This window comes from Colletotrichum navitas, assembly GCF_030913465.1.
Source record: "Colletotrichum navitas strain CBS 125086 chromosome Unknown LY79scaffold_92, whole genome shotgun sequence".
Lineage (NCBI taxonomy): Eukaryota > Fungi > Ascomycota > Sordariomycetes > Glomerellales > Glomerellaceae > Colletotrichum > Colletotrichum navitas.
In genome coordinates this window covers 104,830-121,185 of record NW_026850638.1, presented here as the reverse complement: position 1 = coordinate 121,185, position 16,356 = coordinate 104,830, and the positions used below count along the sequence as shown (strand labels likewise).

Genomic DNA, 16,356 nt, shown 5'->3' with positions numbered 1-16,356 from the left:
GGTACCAAGGGCCCGAATCCTAAAGGTCGTTGGTTGTCTTTACGAGTACTCATTCTTTTCCGCCAGTATTTGCATATGTTCTGCTTTCGGACACTATGAGCGCTCGCCGACAAAAGGACCGAGAGGGAAGCGATTCATCCCACTTCCAAGCTTCCACAACATCCACACCCAACGCCGAGCTACCACCAGCAGCAGAGACGCCAGCGGTCTTTCGGGACTCTGAGAATCATAGGAATTGGTTCCGGGATGGCACAGGAAGCTCCCACCGGCGTGATTCCGGCAACGAAACAGGGGGCACCTCCAACGAGACGCATGGAATGGAGGACAAGAAAGGCGTCGACGAGAAGAAACCACCCCCAACGCGCCTATCCCCAAATCATTACCTGAAAAGGGCCAGCTTTGGGGAGTTCTCGCCCCCATTCACTGCCAGCAGGAGAAGTCTCAATCCCAAGCCTGTGGTGCGCCAGTCACGATGGCGCTTCTTCAGCGGATGGATCATCCACGTCCCGGCCCTGCTCCTGACGGTGGGCGTCACCGTCCTGAGCCAGCAGAGGCTGTTCTGGTACCCACCCTCGGGCATTCAGAACAAACGACTCGACCTGACGGCCGACGACCTCAACAACGTCCTGCAGCTGCCGGCAAAGGTGCACGAGTTCCTCATCGTGGCGTCGCTGTCCGCGATCGGGCTGAGCATCTTCCGACGGCGGTTGATCGGGGACGGCGTCCGTCTGGGGTTCCTCACCGGGGGGTACCGGGTCGGTGACCTCGAGTACCTCGTCAGCCCGGCGTTCTGGCGGCAGGGGTTCGGGGGGTTCGGCTCCTGGGACCTCATTCTCGCCGCGTACTTCGTGTTCGCGACGATTCTTTCGGCCCTCGTCGGGCCGGCATCTGCCATCCTCCTCATCCCGACGCCCGGCTGGTATGCCATGAACCACGACCGGGCGTTCGACAACATCACCATGCCGTTGGTCTATCCCTCAACGGCCGATGGCGTCTGGCCTGTCTTCCTAAGCCCGGATAAGGCTCCGTGGACGAATCAATCCGGTCTCTACATCACCGACTGGGAAAAGTGCAAAGGATCTCAGGGTCTGTACCAGAGGTACTGCCCGGCCGGGGGCTTCTCCGAAATTTGGACATGGGCCCAGAGCTTTGGCTCCAGCAACCTGCAGGCGAACGTCACTTTCCAATCCCCGGCCATCCAGCGAAACCTGATTCTCACCTACTCCAACCGCTCGACGACGATCGCTACGACTCCGTCGAGGTCCTTTGTGTCAACCGTTGGCCTGTTCAACAACTACGTACGGGAAAACCCGGTCGGTGACATATCGAACGGAGTTCACTACAAACTGGCGCCTAGGCTGTCACATACGTCGGGGAATCAGTCGCACAAGTCCATCTACCAACCCTTGGTACAGTCCAAGTGCAAGGTCTACGACGCGGATGAGCTCCCTCCGGGACAGCTGCCATACTATCCGACCAATTACTTGAACTGTTTCAACGATTCCATCTGCCAAGATCACAAGAACCTGCCCCAGAGCTTTCCTGTGACACGGTTGACTGAGTCACAGCGGACAAGAACTCCGCCGACTTTCCGCACCCGGGGAAGCTCGGTCGTCGTCATCTCGGGCCAAGTCCCCGGCTCGACGACCGGCATGGAAAACACCTGGATCTATGGCTGCAGTCTGCTCGCCACTTGGGTCGCGGCCAGCTACACCTTTGACCCCTGGCTCAGCCGCACGATCGAGTCCACCGTCAGCAGTCCTGCCGGGATGCAAAGCATTGTGAACGGAGACACGCTGGAGGACGGTTACGTCATCAGATTCAACGACAGCTGGTTCCCGTACATGGATCCCCATATGAACGAGACGGGGCCGGATGGGGTCCTGGGGCCGACGACGGCTATCCTTCGGCTGTTGAACCTGTTCACCACTACGCAAAATGCCAACAGCAGCGTCCAGGCCGTGCTGGCCCCGGTCGAGGCCAACAACATCACGGCGGCGGAGATCCTCTTGGAGAAGCTGTTCGCGACGTATCTCGCCGACAGCCTGGCTCGCACGGGGTCCCAGATGGGGCCGTATCTCGTCCTCAACCAGAACGAGACGCACATATCGGGCATCGACCTGCTCTCGCAGCACGGCTACTTCGGCGGCGTCAACAACATCGACACGTTCAACGCGACCCACGTCCGGTGGCAGAGACAGAACACGACGACCTACGAGAACGAGACGATCGCGCGCCTGTCGAGCAAGTACCGGGGGTTCCTCGAGTTCGACTTCGACGTCCAGCAGTACGGCTACGGCTCGGGGGACCCGCGCACGACGCTGCGCTTCGCCGTGGCCGTCATGCTCATCTACCTGGCCGCGCTCACCGTCTACGCGCTGGTCATCGCCTGCGCGCACGTGCTGGAGCACTACGACGTCGAGTGGAAGGGGCAGCCGGTGCGCGTCTGGAGCGTCCGGCCCTGGGGCAACCTGCAGGACCTGTCCGTCCTCGCGCTGCGTTCGCAGCCGCCCGCCGACGAGAACCTGACGAGCTCCGGCAGCGGAGACGCGAGGTCGGGCAGGGTGTGGGAGAGGGTCGTGCGAGTGCGGGCAGACGACCAGCAGAACCTGCACCTGGTCATGGACGAACCCGTCCCCATGCGGAGGGTGCATCACGCGGGCGGCGTCATGTATTACTGATTTCCGCTGCGAAACAAGCATTTTGCTTCGAGACGATGGGGGGGGGGAGGGGTTTCAAGATACAAATCTCGATGCTGCTCGACGGAACGTGCTTCAGAGCCAGTCATGACATGCGACCGGTCTGATATGTCGTGTTGAGACGACGAAACCCGCTGTATTCATGCTGGTCCGGGCGGGAACATCGGCGATGAGCAATGGCGTCACTTGTTGATAGGTTCGTCTAATGCAATGCGACGCACGAATGATATAAAAGTCTTATTTTTTTTCTTCTTTTTCACGAATTTCTGAGCATATGTATAGCACACTGGGGTATCTCGCGTTATACTTCTTTGCAAAAAGGAGAAGGCAAAAAAAAAAATTACTTTTAAGCCTTCTCGCCCTTAATCACTTTGTTCCGACCAATCCCCACCATCTGGATCATCTCCCTCCAGAACGTGGTGGGGGGCTCGTGCAATACGGCATGCTGCTCGTAGGCCTCGATGATGGGGCGGTCCCATGTCAAGTCGACGTCCTTGGGCTTGATGTAGTGGGTGCGCTTCAACACCTTCCAGAAGATGAAGAGGAGGGGCGCGATGATCTGCATGGTGTAGTTGGAGAAGAAGGAGGCAACGCTGAACTCGGGGCGGAAGGCGGACCAGCCGTAGGTCAGGATGACGATGGACTGCAGGAAGAGGGCGATGAAGGCGCTGTACGGCTGGAAGTATCCGTAGTAGGGCATGGTGCGGCGGTCGACGCCCTGGGCCTTGCACGCGTAGTAGTAGTTTATGAAGGTGATGGACATGACGAGGTAGTTGATGACGCCACCTCCGGTGATGAGGGCGAGGAGCCAGCTCAAGACCTTGGCGGAGCCGCTGCCGCACTGCAGGAATGAGAGCATGGGGAAGATCATGGTGACGGCGAAGCAGTAGATGGGCACGCCGTTCTTGGTGGTCTTGCGGAGCAGGGCCGGGGCGCGGCCGTCGAGGGCCAGGCTGTACAGGGAGCGGGAGGCGCAGTAGGTGTAGGTGTTGCCGGCGGAGAAGATGGTGGTGAAGAGCAGGGCGTTGACCAGGTGGGGGAGGCCCTGGATCTTCATGTTCTCCATGGCCATGACCCAGGGGGACGCAGCGGCGGTGCCGCGGCCCTCGCCGCCGCCGAGGTAGATCTTCTCGAGGATGGGGTCGTTGTGGGGGAGCACGATGCCGCAGGTCAGGGCGGCGCCGACGAAGAAGATGCCGAAGCGCACGTAGACGGTCTTGAAGGCCGACTTGATGTACAGGCTCGGGTGCTTGGCCTCGGCGGCGATCATGGAGATGTAGTCCGGGCCGACGATGGTGAAGGTGGCGGTGGCCAGGGCGCCCATGAAGCCCTCCATGCGGCCCGTGTCGCCCTGCGTGAGGTACTCGGAGAAGGCGCCGGGGTTCTTCCAGTAGCGGAAGCCGTAGGCATCGTGCTGGGGGTTGCCGCCGACCATGGTGATGAAGGTGAAGAAGAAGAGGATGAAGATGAGCAGGACCTTGCCGCCCGAGAGCCAGAACTCTGCTTCACCGAATACGCCAACAGCAACAACATTCAAGAGACTAGATTCACACAATCGACGTTTAGCATGCATACACAACAAGCAAGCAAGCAAGCAAGCACATGGGGAAGATGAGGAGGAAGGGATCACAACGGGGCGCGACTAGGGGCTCTAAAGAGTTATCCGAGGGGTCGGTTTCGAAGTCGCTTGGCCCTGGAAGGAAAACAAGAAAACAAGAGGTCAACCATCTCGACGGACGGACAGGCGGTGGACTTACGCGTATGCGAGAATGATGGCGACGCAGAAGCCGGCGGTCGGACCGGGCTCGGTGATCTTTTCGTTCCAGAAGGAGCAGACGAGGTTCAGGGCGGTGATTTCGAAGGGGATGAGCAGGGCCTCGTAGAGGAAGTAGTTCCAGCCGACCATGAAGCCGAGGGCGTCGTCGACCCAGACGCCGGCGAGGCGGATGAAGCCGCCGGAGACGGGCATGTAGGTGCTCATCTCGGCGATGGAGTTGTTGACGAGGGCGACGACGCAGGCGTAGAGGGTGTAGGCGAGGAGCAGGCTGCCGGGCCCGCCCTTGACGAGGCCCTCGCCGATGGTGACGAAGAGGCCGGTCCCGATGGTGCCCCCGATGGCGATCAGCTGGATCTGACGGTTGTCCAGGCGGCGCAGGAGGCCGTCCGAGTTGTGCCGCACAGAGGAGCCATAGCTATCGAGGGAGTCCCTCTCGCCGGGGACGGTTTCGGCCGGGCCCTTGAGCTCGGAAGCCGACATGACTGTTGGGTGTGTGCGCGTGTATGTGAGAGAGAGAGAGAGAGGGGGAGAGAGGTTTCCGTGCCGAAAGTCTCTTCGTGGCGCGGAGGCCAAATTCGAGATTTAGGCTCGTCCTGAGGGTGAGACGGGAAGACGGGAGGCGGAGGATACCACGGCAAAGCTCATGTGGAGGAATGTTGCAAGGGGGGAGGAGTCCGAGGTCGCGTGAGGTTGGCAACCGTGGGTTGAGAGTGAAAGAGGGGGGATGTGTTGTGAGGGAGGGAGGGTGAGAGGGGAGAAGATCGACCGAGCACACAGGAACTTGGAAGCGGACGGCAGAATCGAGACGGGGAGAAGGTTAGGTTTTAATGGTTGCAAGAGGTGGGAAACAGAAGAAGGAAGAGAGAGGCAAGATCAACGGTTCGTCTAGTCGACGGAGGGGGGGGGGGGTTGTATCCATACTGGGGGAAAACTCTTTACGACGGTCGCCCGGCATCCCGATAATCTGCGGTGCATGCCACACAGTACAGGGCATTACGACTAGATGGTAGTAAGAGTTGGCTAGAGTTCTTCAGCCGTCAATCACTGTAGGTTTCGGTCAAATCATAGCCCGCCCTTTCACGGCGTTGCTTTGCATCAGAAATCCAGGGACAACGGGGAGTACCCATACGGAACCCACGAAACGTTGTAGGGTTGTGTGGAGTTGGGACCGGGGCCGTCCCTTGTTTCCGTACGACCTTCTCCCCCTCCCTACCCTAACACCCCAGTCGTCGCGAACTCCATCCCCAATACTTTGGCTAAGGCAGGGCAGGGAGGGCATTGTCCGCAATGTCGTCATATCTCTATCTTGGCGGCGTCCCCGGCCTCATTGGACCGGGGTTTGAGTCCGATCAGGTGGTCGGCAGCAGGCGCGTTATCGCCGCCCTGGAGTACTGTAGTTTTGGGTTTTCTTTATCAGTTGCGAGAGTTTCTTTGAGTGACTAAAGGATGCCGTGTTATCCATATCGCTAACCCCGGGGGAAAATCCAGATAAGATGGGAAAATCCCCAGCTTTATCTGCAGGGACGGCACGGTGGAAATGGCGAGATTCTGCGCGCGTGGGGGGGAGGGGGGTTCATTTCGATACGTATCCCCCATATCGCCGGCCATCACAATCTGCCAATCTCTACTGTCAGGCTGCGGTCAGCGGCCGTGCGAAGGAGGGGTCTCAACTCTCAAGGGTACATTGCGTGTAGTGAGTGTCTTTGGTGTTGCGGTGTCCCAGTATTGTTAGGGGGGGGGGGGGGGGGGGGGGGGGGGGCACTTCACGGGCTACGCCGTCGTGCGCGAATTTGCAGATTCAGTCAATAAAGATTGGACGGTCTCATCATCAGACATTACATAATGCGCCAAGTGCGTGTGGTAGTGTATACTGCTAGGACATACTATGCAAGTACGATGTATTATGTAAGTACACTATGTACGATGCACGATCAATTGGCGCGGTGGCCAACTTGTGGACTCCAACGGTCCAATTCGCCATTCGGTGAGAGACCGACGACGGAGGCACTAAAGACGAAAATTGGCGCGAGTGAACCTGGTCTTGAGGGCGAGTGAGTCCAGGGGTATGCCATGGACCAGACGCTGTGCAAACATGGAGTACATGGACGAATGAGAGACTGCGAAAGGGAAAAGGAAGAATAAGAAAACATCTCTTTAGGTTTATGTCACCTAAGAATAAATACTAAGAGCGACCGCCTCAGACACGTACCGTACCTCAGTCATCTAAAGACACCAACCATCATGGCCAATTACGACCGTCGTATTTTGAGGAAATTATGCCCAAAACTTAGATGAAAAGGAGAGAGTATAAAAAAAAAAAAAAAAAAAAAAAAAAAAGACAAAGAAAAATCTTAACGGAAGCGTTGTGTCAAAGGGGTCACAGTAATACTTATCTTATCCACTTAATATGCAGCCGCCAGTCAATGCCCGGCCAAGACATGTGGAACCTGAGTACCATATCCTTGGTATACTGTTGTTTCCAACAGATCAAACTAAATTACATCCGCAAGGAACAAGGTTTTGAGTCGCGAGCTTGCGGAGAGCGGAGGGCTGCGGCTGGTATCCGTACTGTTGCCTACTACTACTTAGCCCGGGCGAAGCGAGGCTGATGGGATGGGTGTGTCGTTAAAAGAAGGCCGTCTCTAAGAAGCCATTGACGATTCGAGAGACGATCAGATCAGCAAGCAAGCAAGCAAGCAAGCATCGATAAGATTCTCGGACGGGCTCGAGCCAGCCGCCTTGCCGTCGGCTTCGGGGACACAAGCAAAGCGCGCGCTGCTGGGCATTTACTGGGCATGTCATTGAGATTTGTACATAGTATATGTATGGGCGCTGAGTATCCGTATCCGTACATCGTACTCCGTACGCTACCTAGGTACGTACGGATATGGTAGGTGTACATCGTACATGTGCGGCCTCACGAGGCATCACCTTGGATACGTACCGCAGTGGAGACATGATACGATGCCCTTGGCCAAGACGCTGACGGCGCAAATGCTTCCGACCACGTGATTGGAACGAAGGCTAGAGTGTGGGGGGGTCCTCGACACCGTAAGGCCCCACCCTTAGCGGGGAACGGTGTCTCCACTCTCGGTCTTACTAGGTATACATACTTGTAGTATGGATACATACCTGTACGTATCTGTGCCCCGCCTATTGCCCTGCTTTATCCGACTTGGCAGCATTTACGGTACGTACCCCGGGAAGGCAAGAAAGAAGAGTAAGGATACAAAGTGTCTTTTTACATTACAGTGTTTCTTCATATTGTCAACGAATTAGTCAAATAGCGTGTCAGAAGGGTTTCTCTCGTAAGTGGTTCGATCTCCTCAGGAAATGCAGTGTATGTAGAACAGCATTTCTTTGTATGATACGTAGCCCAAGCGACCTTACGAAGGGAAACGCTTGGAATTGGTACCCTTTTGTACACGTCTCCGTGCGTACTGTGTGTATCCGTAATTGTCCGAACGGCGCACATGCGGTCGAGGGGAGGGGAGCCTTGCGCGCACCCACGGTGAAGAAAAAAAGACAAAAGTGAAAATGACGTAGGCTGCGCGCCGTAGCCGGCGAATAATTGCGCGGGCAATGAATGGGATTAAATGCGTACGTAGCCGGACGAACATCCATGCCTGCCCACTACCGACAAGGCGCAAGGCACAAGGCAAAAGACACATATTCCCGAAGCAGGGCTCCCGCTACCCCGCTGGCCTCGGCTGACAATGTTTGATTCAGCGAGGCCACTCAGTCGCATTGTCCATTATCTAATGCCAACGTCCTGAATCAAGGTTATGCAGATTTTGAGGATTTCTCAGCTGCTTGCGTTGTGGTTCTCGAGGGAGGTTCCTTTTCCACAATTCTCGGTATGGCGGCTACCAGCGGTTCACGCGGTGAAAGAAGGGACACAGCCAACGCTTTTCTGACCTACCGGTATCTATGTGTCATGACATCAAGGCTTCGCCCATGTGTCCATCCATTCTAACCAACCGTACTTCGTTCAATTGATGGTCCCGATGGTCCCAAGTGAGGCCGTTGTCAGCATTAGTTGTCGGATCCGCCAGATCGGGCGCCGAATAAGTCCAATCACCAAAAGTTCATGCTGCAACCTACGCCCAGCATGCCGAATGTGCAATTGCAAGGCTAACCCCTGGTGCCCGGGCGACGTCCCTGAACTTCAATTTCGAATGCTAGGTACAACCATCTACCCTGGTTGAACTCTAGTGCTACGGATCGCCGCTCCGTTAAACCTTTACGTCCTTTGCGAGTGCCATCATCATTATTATTAGTATCGCCGAAATTCGTTCGTTGCATACACTAACGCCGTGACCACCGCCGCAGCTACATGTCGCCTACGCCGCCGGTAATGGGTCTCTAAGCAAACCGATAAAATAACCGCAATCTTTCTTTCTTTGCGATGTCGCCGCAAGTGGGTCGGCTGTTTCAACGACGCTGGCCGGCAACTCCCGGGTTGGCGCTTTTCGCGACAGCTTCACCGTCTGTGGACGTGCGCTTCCTGTATCGATCACTCCTGAACTTGGTTCCGCGAGCTTGTTCCTCCTGAATCGCGCAAAGGCAAACGGCGACGGCGACGCCCGGGAGTTCCGAGACCATGACCGCATCTGTCTGGAGTTGCGCTCTTTTCGAAGCTTACAAGCTCGGGCAACGATAACGGCGGCAGCTGATCTCTTTTTGAGGATTGGGGCCCTTCAAATGCGTCCCATATTTCACGGAACCAGAGTTGTGACAGGGCCATCAGCCAACCAGATTTAATACTCTAGTACAGTGACATGTAACAAGTCTGGGCTCACCTATTCAAAGTGGCACATTGTGTGGTGAGCCCAGACTTATTGCATGTCACTGTATACCTGCTTACTCGAGCCCGTCCCGCCTTAGCGGCGCTCCTGGAATCGTTCTGCGCCGGGAATACATGCCGCTGCCCAAGAGTCATTCGTCATGACCTCTGTTTTATCGCGCGTCGGCCCCGACGACGTGGCTGCCCAAGGTGATGGCTTGGACCGTAAAAGCCGTGCCATCGGCATCCCGAGTCAGGTTTGCGTCAGTATTGCACGCACCGCAAGTCTAAACCCAAGACTCGTTCTGACAAAGAAGCCACGTCGAGCCGTCCGACGCAAGAAGAAACAAGAGAGATGTAGAAAAAAAAAATCCGAAAAAAACTGCATCGTTTTCGTCCTTGATAGCCACTTCCGCCCGTCGCCAGAGATCCCACATCGCCTTGCCGCGCAAAGGGCGAAGCGCACCATGACCCGCTCCGCCGCCAATGCTGATCTCCCGCCAGAATATGTGGCGGATGGGGCCGCCGTCCACGAGCGCCTGCCCCCGGACACGCTACGCTTGGCTGGCCGCTCTATCCACTCGGCGACCTCGCGCGACATCGACGCGCCGGGGCGCTACGAGCTCAACCACCAAATGGACTTTCTGCGCGAGACGGACAGGCTGGTCGAGTTCAGCCGCATCGACTACGCCATCAGGCGAAAAGCCGGCCGGAACGCCGCCGCCGCCGCCGCCGCCGCCGCCTCGGTCCCGGAGATCACCTCGCAGCCGAGGCACGCGTTCAACCTGGAACGGCCGCCGGCCATCCTGCAGGAGGCGTTCCCGTACTACATCAAGCCGGTCTCGCGGAGCGGGCTGGGCAACATCGGGCTCAAGTTCACAAGGATCGGCAAGAGCCTGTGCAAGGCGTGGCGCGTCGGGCGGCGCAGGGCCACCGGCGGGAAGGAGCACGACACGCTCGAGTACGAGGCGCGCGAGCTCCTCTTCGACGTCCGGCGCAACAACGACGTGCTGGACTGGTTTGACGGGGCCAAGAACCGGCTCGCCGTGGAGTACTCCAGGGATGACATGTACAGCCTCAACGTCCTGGTGCCCATGGACCAGGCGATGCGGGACGCCCTCGTCGCCTCGTGGTGTGTGAAGTTGTGGAACGACCTAGCCGTGAAGTTCCACGAGCGGCGGACCTGGAAACACTGTGAGTCCGACGCCTTTGGCTTGCGGTGAACCTGTGCTGACGTGACTGCGTGTTCTTCAAGTCAAATACATCATGCAGACATGCACAGCTGGCTTGCCAAAATGAGACGGAGAGAAACTTTTGGACTAGACTGGCAGCGGCGGCATAGTTTCTCGGGGGGGGGGAGGGGGCGGTGTTAAATGCTTTATGGGCTTGAAGCAGAAGATAACCTTTGAATCTAGCGGCTACATCGCCTGGCACCTGTTCACGTTGTACCCGTGATCAATGAATGCTCGGCTCCGAACCGAAGGACACCACAGCGGGAGACCCGCTTTTCCCACTCGGAGCGGCCGATGCCGATGCCGGTGCTAAGGCGTCACCGGAGTTCTCCCGGTAAAATTTGCGCTCCACGCAAAGAACTGGGAACAGCCTTGATCTGACATCATCGGCGCCATTCTCGTCGCCGCCTTCGCAAATCCCATACTTTTTCACTTTTCCCACCACGATTGTCCGATTGTTAGAAAAAACCTACCATTACGCGCCAACGAATCCCTCCACTACTCCCTAGTTAACCCCCCATCTGACTCATCCGCGCTGAATATCCCCCCCCCTTCTCCTTACCCCTCCCCCACCCCTGCAATATCACCGTCGCAGTCCAGCTCCGCTCGGTGCCGGTATCTCCTCTGAACACTCCGTACCGCCCACCTCTTCCCACCCGCCGCCGAAGCGCATAATCCAGTATGGACGGACCGTACGCCCGGGAGCTGGCCGCCGCCATCGCCGCCGTCCAGCACGCCGCCAAGCTCAGCCGGCGCGTCCTCGCCGCCTCGGACAAGGGCGTCGTGACGAAGGAGGACCTCAGCCCGGTCACGGTCGCCGATTTCGCCATCCAGGCCCTGCTGACAAGCACGCTGCACGCCGCCTTCCCCGACGACAGGTTCGTGGGCGAGGAGTCCGCCGCGGACCTGCGGGAGAACCCGAAGCTCTGCGCCTCGGTGTGGGCGCTCCTGCAGCAGGTCGCAGGCGACAGGGCCGAGGACTCGCTGTGCAAGCTGCCCGCGTCGCCCGAGGAGATGTGCGACATGATCGACTGGTGCGGCCTCGGCGACCCCTCGCCCGCCGGCCGGTTCTGGGTCTTCGACCCCATCGACGGGACCAAGACCTTCGTGCGGGGCGAGCTGTACGCCATCAACGTCTGCCTGATGGAGGACGGGAGGCAGAGCGTCGGCGTCGTCGGCCTGCCGCTGCTGTCGGCCGACGCCACGGCGCCCATCAACAACGACTCCATCGACCCGACCGGCACCGGCAGCATCATGTTCGCCGTCCGCTCCCACGGCACCTTCATCCGGCCCATGTCCGGCCCAATCGACCTGCCGCCGACCAAGATCCCCCGGCACGCCGACGCCCACCCCGCCGACGCCGACGCTGACGCGCGTCCACCCCTGGTCTCCGTCACCTGCATCGAGGGCTCCGAGTCCGGCGCCCCGGGCATCCACCAAAAGGTCGCCGACCGCCTCGGCGTCGCCTACCCGGGCAACGACCTTCTCGGCTGGGTCCTGCGCTGGGCCGTGCTGGGCCTCGGCCAGGCCAACTGCACCTTCTGGGCGTACCGGCGGCGGGACCGCCTCGCCAAGATCTGGGACCACGCTGGCGCCATGCTGCTGTTCGAGGAGGTCGGCGGCAAGGTCACCGACGTCGACGGGAACCCGGTGAACCTGACGGCGGGGCGCAAGATGGTGGCCAACTACGGCTTCGTCGCCGCGCCGCCCTCCGTCCACGCCCGGGTGTTGGAGGCTGTTATAGAGACGTTGAAGGAGGAGGGCCTCCATGAGTTGCTAGGTTAGAACCGGGGGAGGGGGGGGGGGGGTTAAAAACACTAGACGAATGTGGCGTTCATAGCGTTATTTGCTTTTTTTTTTTTTTTTGTACGGATTACTCTCCATGCCCCGGATCATTTCAAGTTCTAGGCTCAATTCTCGGGATGCTTTCAAACATTGTCACTTTGGTCGGCCCGATGCGGCAGAGACGCTTCTTTGATTTCATCGTCAATGTCTCTTACTCATCGATCTATTCCAAATCCTACTAGACTCGTCCCGGCAAGAAGATAGTGTGGCCAGTAGCGCGTTCCGAGGTTCAAGCTGAACCCCGGCCCGAAGCCCGCGTGTCGAGGCGGAAGAGTCACAACGGTTACACGAGGGACTTGGCTAGGACGAGTGCGACGCCTCCGTCCGTGAGCGTGGTATCCAAAGAAGGTCCCCAAGCCATTATCACCGCAAAGATGGCCAAACTTCCCACCGTCTAAGCCATGGGTAGATACACTTTTTCCTTCTTCTTTTTTTTCTTGGAAGACTTACGCTTGTCAATTTCCATCTTCCCTTTGAGACTCCGTCCTGGGTTTAGTTCGTGTCTCTCATGGAAGCCCACCAGCCCACTATCTCGAGTACTTCAACTACTTCATTGACTGCTCTGGCGTTTCATCGGCAGCTTCGGCGCTCTTTCGGCACCTTGCCGATTCTTCCAATTAATCATGCTGTGGACTGGGTCATTCAGCTCAGTTCATCCCCCCTCCCTTGGCGGAATCCTTCGGGAATGGATGTAGCTCCTCTATGACAACACATTGAAGATACAGAGATCGATTTTCTTATTACCTGAGCGGTCGCGGGTAGAATAACGGTGTCTTTTACGTGATAGTGTCCAATCTAAACTAGTATTTTACCCCCAAAAGTCACTATACAGACCTTGAAGTATACACTGGTCCTTCTACCGCACTCTAACAAATTACTTTGCATCACTTTTATCATGAATTTCGAAGGATAGTATAAATAGTTATATATGTATGGTTAGAGAGTAGATCATGGGAGTTCATGTAAAGCGATGTAGGCTGCTAATTGGTACACTAATGTATCTGGCTCCTTTCGACAGCAGCATCAACTTCCACGGCCACACCGACGCTCCCTAATGAAACATAATGATTATGACCCGGGAAAACAGCACATCTCTACTAAAAGCTCTCCTATACATTGAATCCTGGCCTGGACTCTCACACTGTGCTGGATTAGTAGGTGTAGCGGTTGAAGTGGATATGCTGGACGTGCGTTAGGTACGCTAGTATCGTACCCAATTAGGCTGAGTCGATCTACCTGCATTCGGATCGAGCTCCAGTTAGATGAAATGTTGATACTGATTTGGGACTGCACCTCTAGAACGGGTTAGACACCATCAGCCGCTACTAAGTTGAGTCTATGATCGTGCCCAACGGACAAAGGGCTAGTCAGTGAGCTAGTATAAAGACGGGCAAAGTGGTTTGTCTCAACTGTAGACTTCCGAGCTAAGCTCCTCTCGCTTATGCTAGCGAAGAGGGTTCGACTAGGCCAAGCACCGTTACTTGGTTGCTTGTAATATCTTTTTATCATCGTTGATCCTACTATCGTTATATGAATCTAAAACAGTTGATCAACCGACCAATCCGGGCTCTTTTCATTTGGCATGGTATCGAACACGACGCTTTTTGAATACTCGAATGATGCTGTCACTTGCTGTTCTGCGAGATTTGCAGGAGATCATCGATATATTACTCTGCCGTTGGCGGGTACACCGTCAAAGAAACTGACTCTCTCCTGATGTGGCGCGGACCAACAGCCCGCTACTGAGCGTTAGTCTATAATATCATGCCACCCACTTCCCTTCCGCTTTCATCAGTGCGTTGCACTACCTACTACTTGGCATTGCTGTCAAGGCAAAACCATGGAAGGTGTCTCACTAGGACTTCTTGTGAAGATATACCCCTCCTTCTTCCGCTTTCTTTTTCCTGCAGGCAATCCCTGAAGCTGTAGTGAATCCTACACGGTGGAAATCATGAGGCTTCTACACAACGGCCTGTTCCTAGTAACCGTTTGCACTGCTACAGCAACATTGTTGCCGGAACCACGAGCTGCTTCCTCGACAACTACTCTCCTCGAAGACATTCCGAAGTGCTCAGTAAGTGACACGTTGTTTCTAAGCTAGTCACCGCTCACTGGCTGTTTTGGAAAATACTTGCTGACACCCCTTGTCTGCCGGTAGTTGCCGTGTTTCGTTGATCTATTGCAAACAGCAGAATGTGGCAGCTTGCCATTCGGACCATGCGTGTGTACGAACATGCGCCTTCAATCTCAAGTTTCAACATGCGTACAAACGTCCTGCATGTTCGAAGAACAAGTCGGTAAGTATTTGGAAATGGTTCGGCTTCTCATTTGGTTGCTTTGCGAGGAGATAAGCTGATTTGTATTGGGTCCACTGCACTAGTAACATCCCGCATATCGCAAGAGTTCTGCCACGGCTATCCGATTCCTGAGTACCGTCGCAATTTCTGCCGAGTTTTCCTTGTCGTTCTGCCTGCAATAACGGCTGTTGTTGTCGTTATGAGATTCATATCAAGGAGGATAGGCAGGATCCGGCTTTGGTGGGATGACTGGACAGCACTGATTGCTTTGGTAAGTTCTATTCGGATATGCTGCACTGGCCATTGCGGTCTTGTTAATTACTGACAAACATAGCTTTGCTTAACGATAACGCTGGGATGCGGTGTCGCAAGTAAGAAAAAACTTCCCTTGAAGCCTTGGAAAATCCCGTAAGCGCTGTTATTAACCCTGCCGTTTTGCAGGTGTCGAACTTGGCTTTGGCCTTCATTTCTGGCACGTGGAACCTGGAAATTCAAAGCCTATCCTTCAAGTTTGTAGTCCCCGGGCCCTATTTCGTACGCAATTCGTTAATGCTTTCCGGAAGCTTTTCTACATAACGCAGGTATTCTATCTCGTAAAGCAGTAAATCATCCTCTATCCCTCGTCACTAGACGAGCAATATCACTGATTTGTCCTAGCATCGCTGCCAAAATTTCTATCTGCGCCATGTACCTACGGATCCTCGTCGACCGCTGGTCCCGTATAACTGTTATTGGCCTCATTGCGTCCCTTATAATCCAGACACTTTTGTTCTTGTTCCTGGTGGTGTTTCAATGCACACCGGTTCAGTCGATATGGGACCGGTCCATTCCCGGGTTCTGTCTCAACATTCAAGCCATCGGCTATGCAGGGGCAGCTTTCACAATCACTTATGACTTCATCTTTATCGTCCTGCCATTGCCTCAGCTCTTGAAACTGAATATAGCCTTGCGCAAGAAATTGGTTCTGGCTTTTCTATTGACGTTGGGCTCAGTGTAAGTGACAAACACAGAGGCTATGGCGTGATGTTCACGGTGGCTGACCATACAAAGTGCCTGTGTCGCAAGCATGGTTCGTCTCAAGTTCTTGGTCACGTTTTCCCATACTTTTGACGCGACCTGTAAGCATCTACTACCCGCCAACAATTCTGTGCAATGCTAATGTTTATAGGGGACAATGTTGAAATCCTCATTTGGTCCACCTTGGAAATCGACTTGGTGATGATTTGCGGCAGCCTTCCTGCACTACGGCCGCTAGTCAACAAAGTGAAAGAAACAATGAGATCGTTCGGTCGTCGGGAGCACAACGAATCTGTTGCAGGGTGTGAGGACCAGGCCAAGTTGAGCGATCTCGGTCAATACCAGGCATCAGACAAGTCTTATGTCTTGCCAGATTCTCCAAGAAAACTAGACGCGCAAGTGTGCGCTTATGACCAGGCATCGTTGTTTGACCCTAGTGCATCCGATACTCGATAATACCAACCGACATATTTCTCCTTTCGCGCATATAACATATTACGTACAACATTTCAGCACGAGAGGCATCCTACCTCGGATGCCATTAGTTCGCTTATACTACAGAAAACGCAATCTTTCCCACGTGCTACAACCAACTTGTAACGTAGCCGGGAGCTTACATGTAGCTATCCCATCCTGCTTAGTAGAAAGGTTCTCGGGATGCCAGACTGAGTGTCTTGCAGAAAACTTGTGCCACACGTGCTCT

The 16,356-nt window shown here is 55.6% G+C and overlaps 5 protein-coding genes across 5 annotated transcripts; 4 read left to right on the top strand and 1 right to left on the bottom strand.

The window, feature by feature from the left end:
* Window positions 1-95: 95 nt before the first annotated feature.
* On the top strand, window positions 96-2,681 carry LY79DRAFT_673639 (uncharacterized protein; the record flags this gene model as incomplete). The annotated part of the gene is made up of 1 exon (XM_060564204.1): window positions 96-2,681. One exon carries the CDS (start codon window positions 96-98, stop codon window positions 2,679-2,681), a length of 2,586 nt encoding a protein of 861 aa, XP_060409075.1.
* A 236-nt stretch (window positions 2,682-2,917) lies between these two features.
* LY79DRAFT_568582 (amino acid permease) lies at window positions 2,918-5,007 on the bottom strand. The gene is made up of 2 exons (XM_060558974.1): window positions 4,457-5,007; window positions 2,918-4,240 (listed from the first exon to the last, which is right to left on the bottom strand). Exons 1-2 carry the CDS (start codon window positions 4,954-4,956, stop codon window positions 3,046-3,048), a joined length of 1,695 nt encoding a protein of 564 aa, XP_060409074.1. The 5' UTR covers window positions 4,957-5,007; the 3' UTR covers window positions 2,918-3,045.
* Window positions 5,008-9,729: 4,722 nt separating this feature from the next.
* LY79DRAFT_525694 (uncharacterized protein) lies at window positions 9,730-10,485 on the top strand (the record flags this gene model as incomplete). The annotated part of the gene is made up of 1 exon (XM_060555763.1): window positions 9,730-10,485. The coding sequence occupies one exon, from the start codon at window positions 9,730-9,732 to the stop codon at window positions 10,483-10,485; it is 756 nt and encodes a 251-aa protein (XP_060409073.1).
* A 690-nt stretch (window positions 10,486-11,175) lies between these two features.
* Window positions 11,176-12,279, top strand: LY79DRAFT_673636 (3',5'-bisphosphate nucleotidase; the record flags this gene model as incomplete). Its single annotated transcript, XM_060564203.1, has 1 exon — window positions 11,176-12,279. One exon carries the CDS (start codon window positions 11,176-11,178, stop codon window positions 12,277-12,279), a length of 1,104 nt encoding a protein of 367 aa, XP_060409072.1.
* Window positions 12,280-14,290: 2,011 nt separating this feature from the next.
* LY79DRAFT_593928 (CFEM domain-containing protein) lies at window positions 14,291-16,322 on the top strand (the record flags this gene model as incomplete). The annotated part of the gene is given in 9 exon segments (XM_060561624.1): window positions 14,291-14,413; window positions 14,498-14,636; window positions 14,720-14,907; window positions 14,971-15,007; window positions 15,078-15,170; window positions 15,272-15,629; window positions 15,869-16,052; window positions 16,167-16,249; window positions 16,259-16,322. Coding segments are annotated over 9 exon segments (1,269 nt in total).
* Window positions 16,323-16,356: the final 34 nt, after the last annotated feature.

Excerpts from the sequence above, each read along its gene's own strand:
- LY79DRAFT_568582 (XM_060558974.1), bottom strand. The coding sequence starts at position 4,956 with ATGTCGGCTTCCGAGCTCAAGGGCCCGGCCGAAACCGTCCCCGGCGAG. Across the intron at positions 4,241-4,456 it reads GCCATCATTCTCGCATACGC|TCTCTTGAATGTTGTTGCTG; the intron begins GTAAGTCCACCG and ends GTGTGAATCTAG.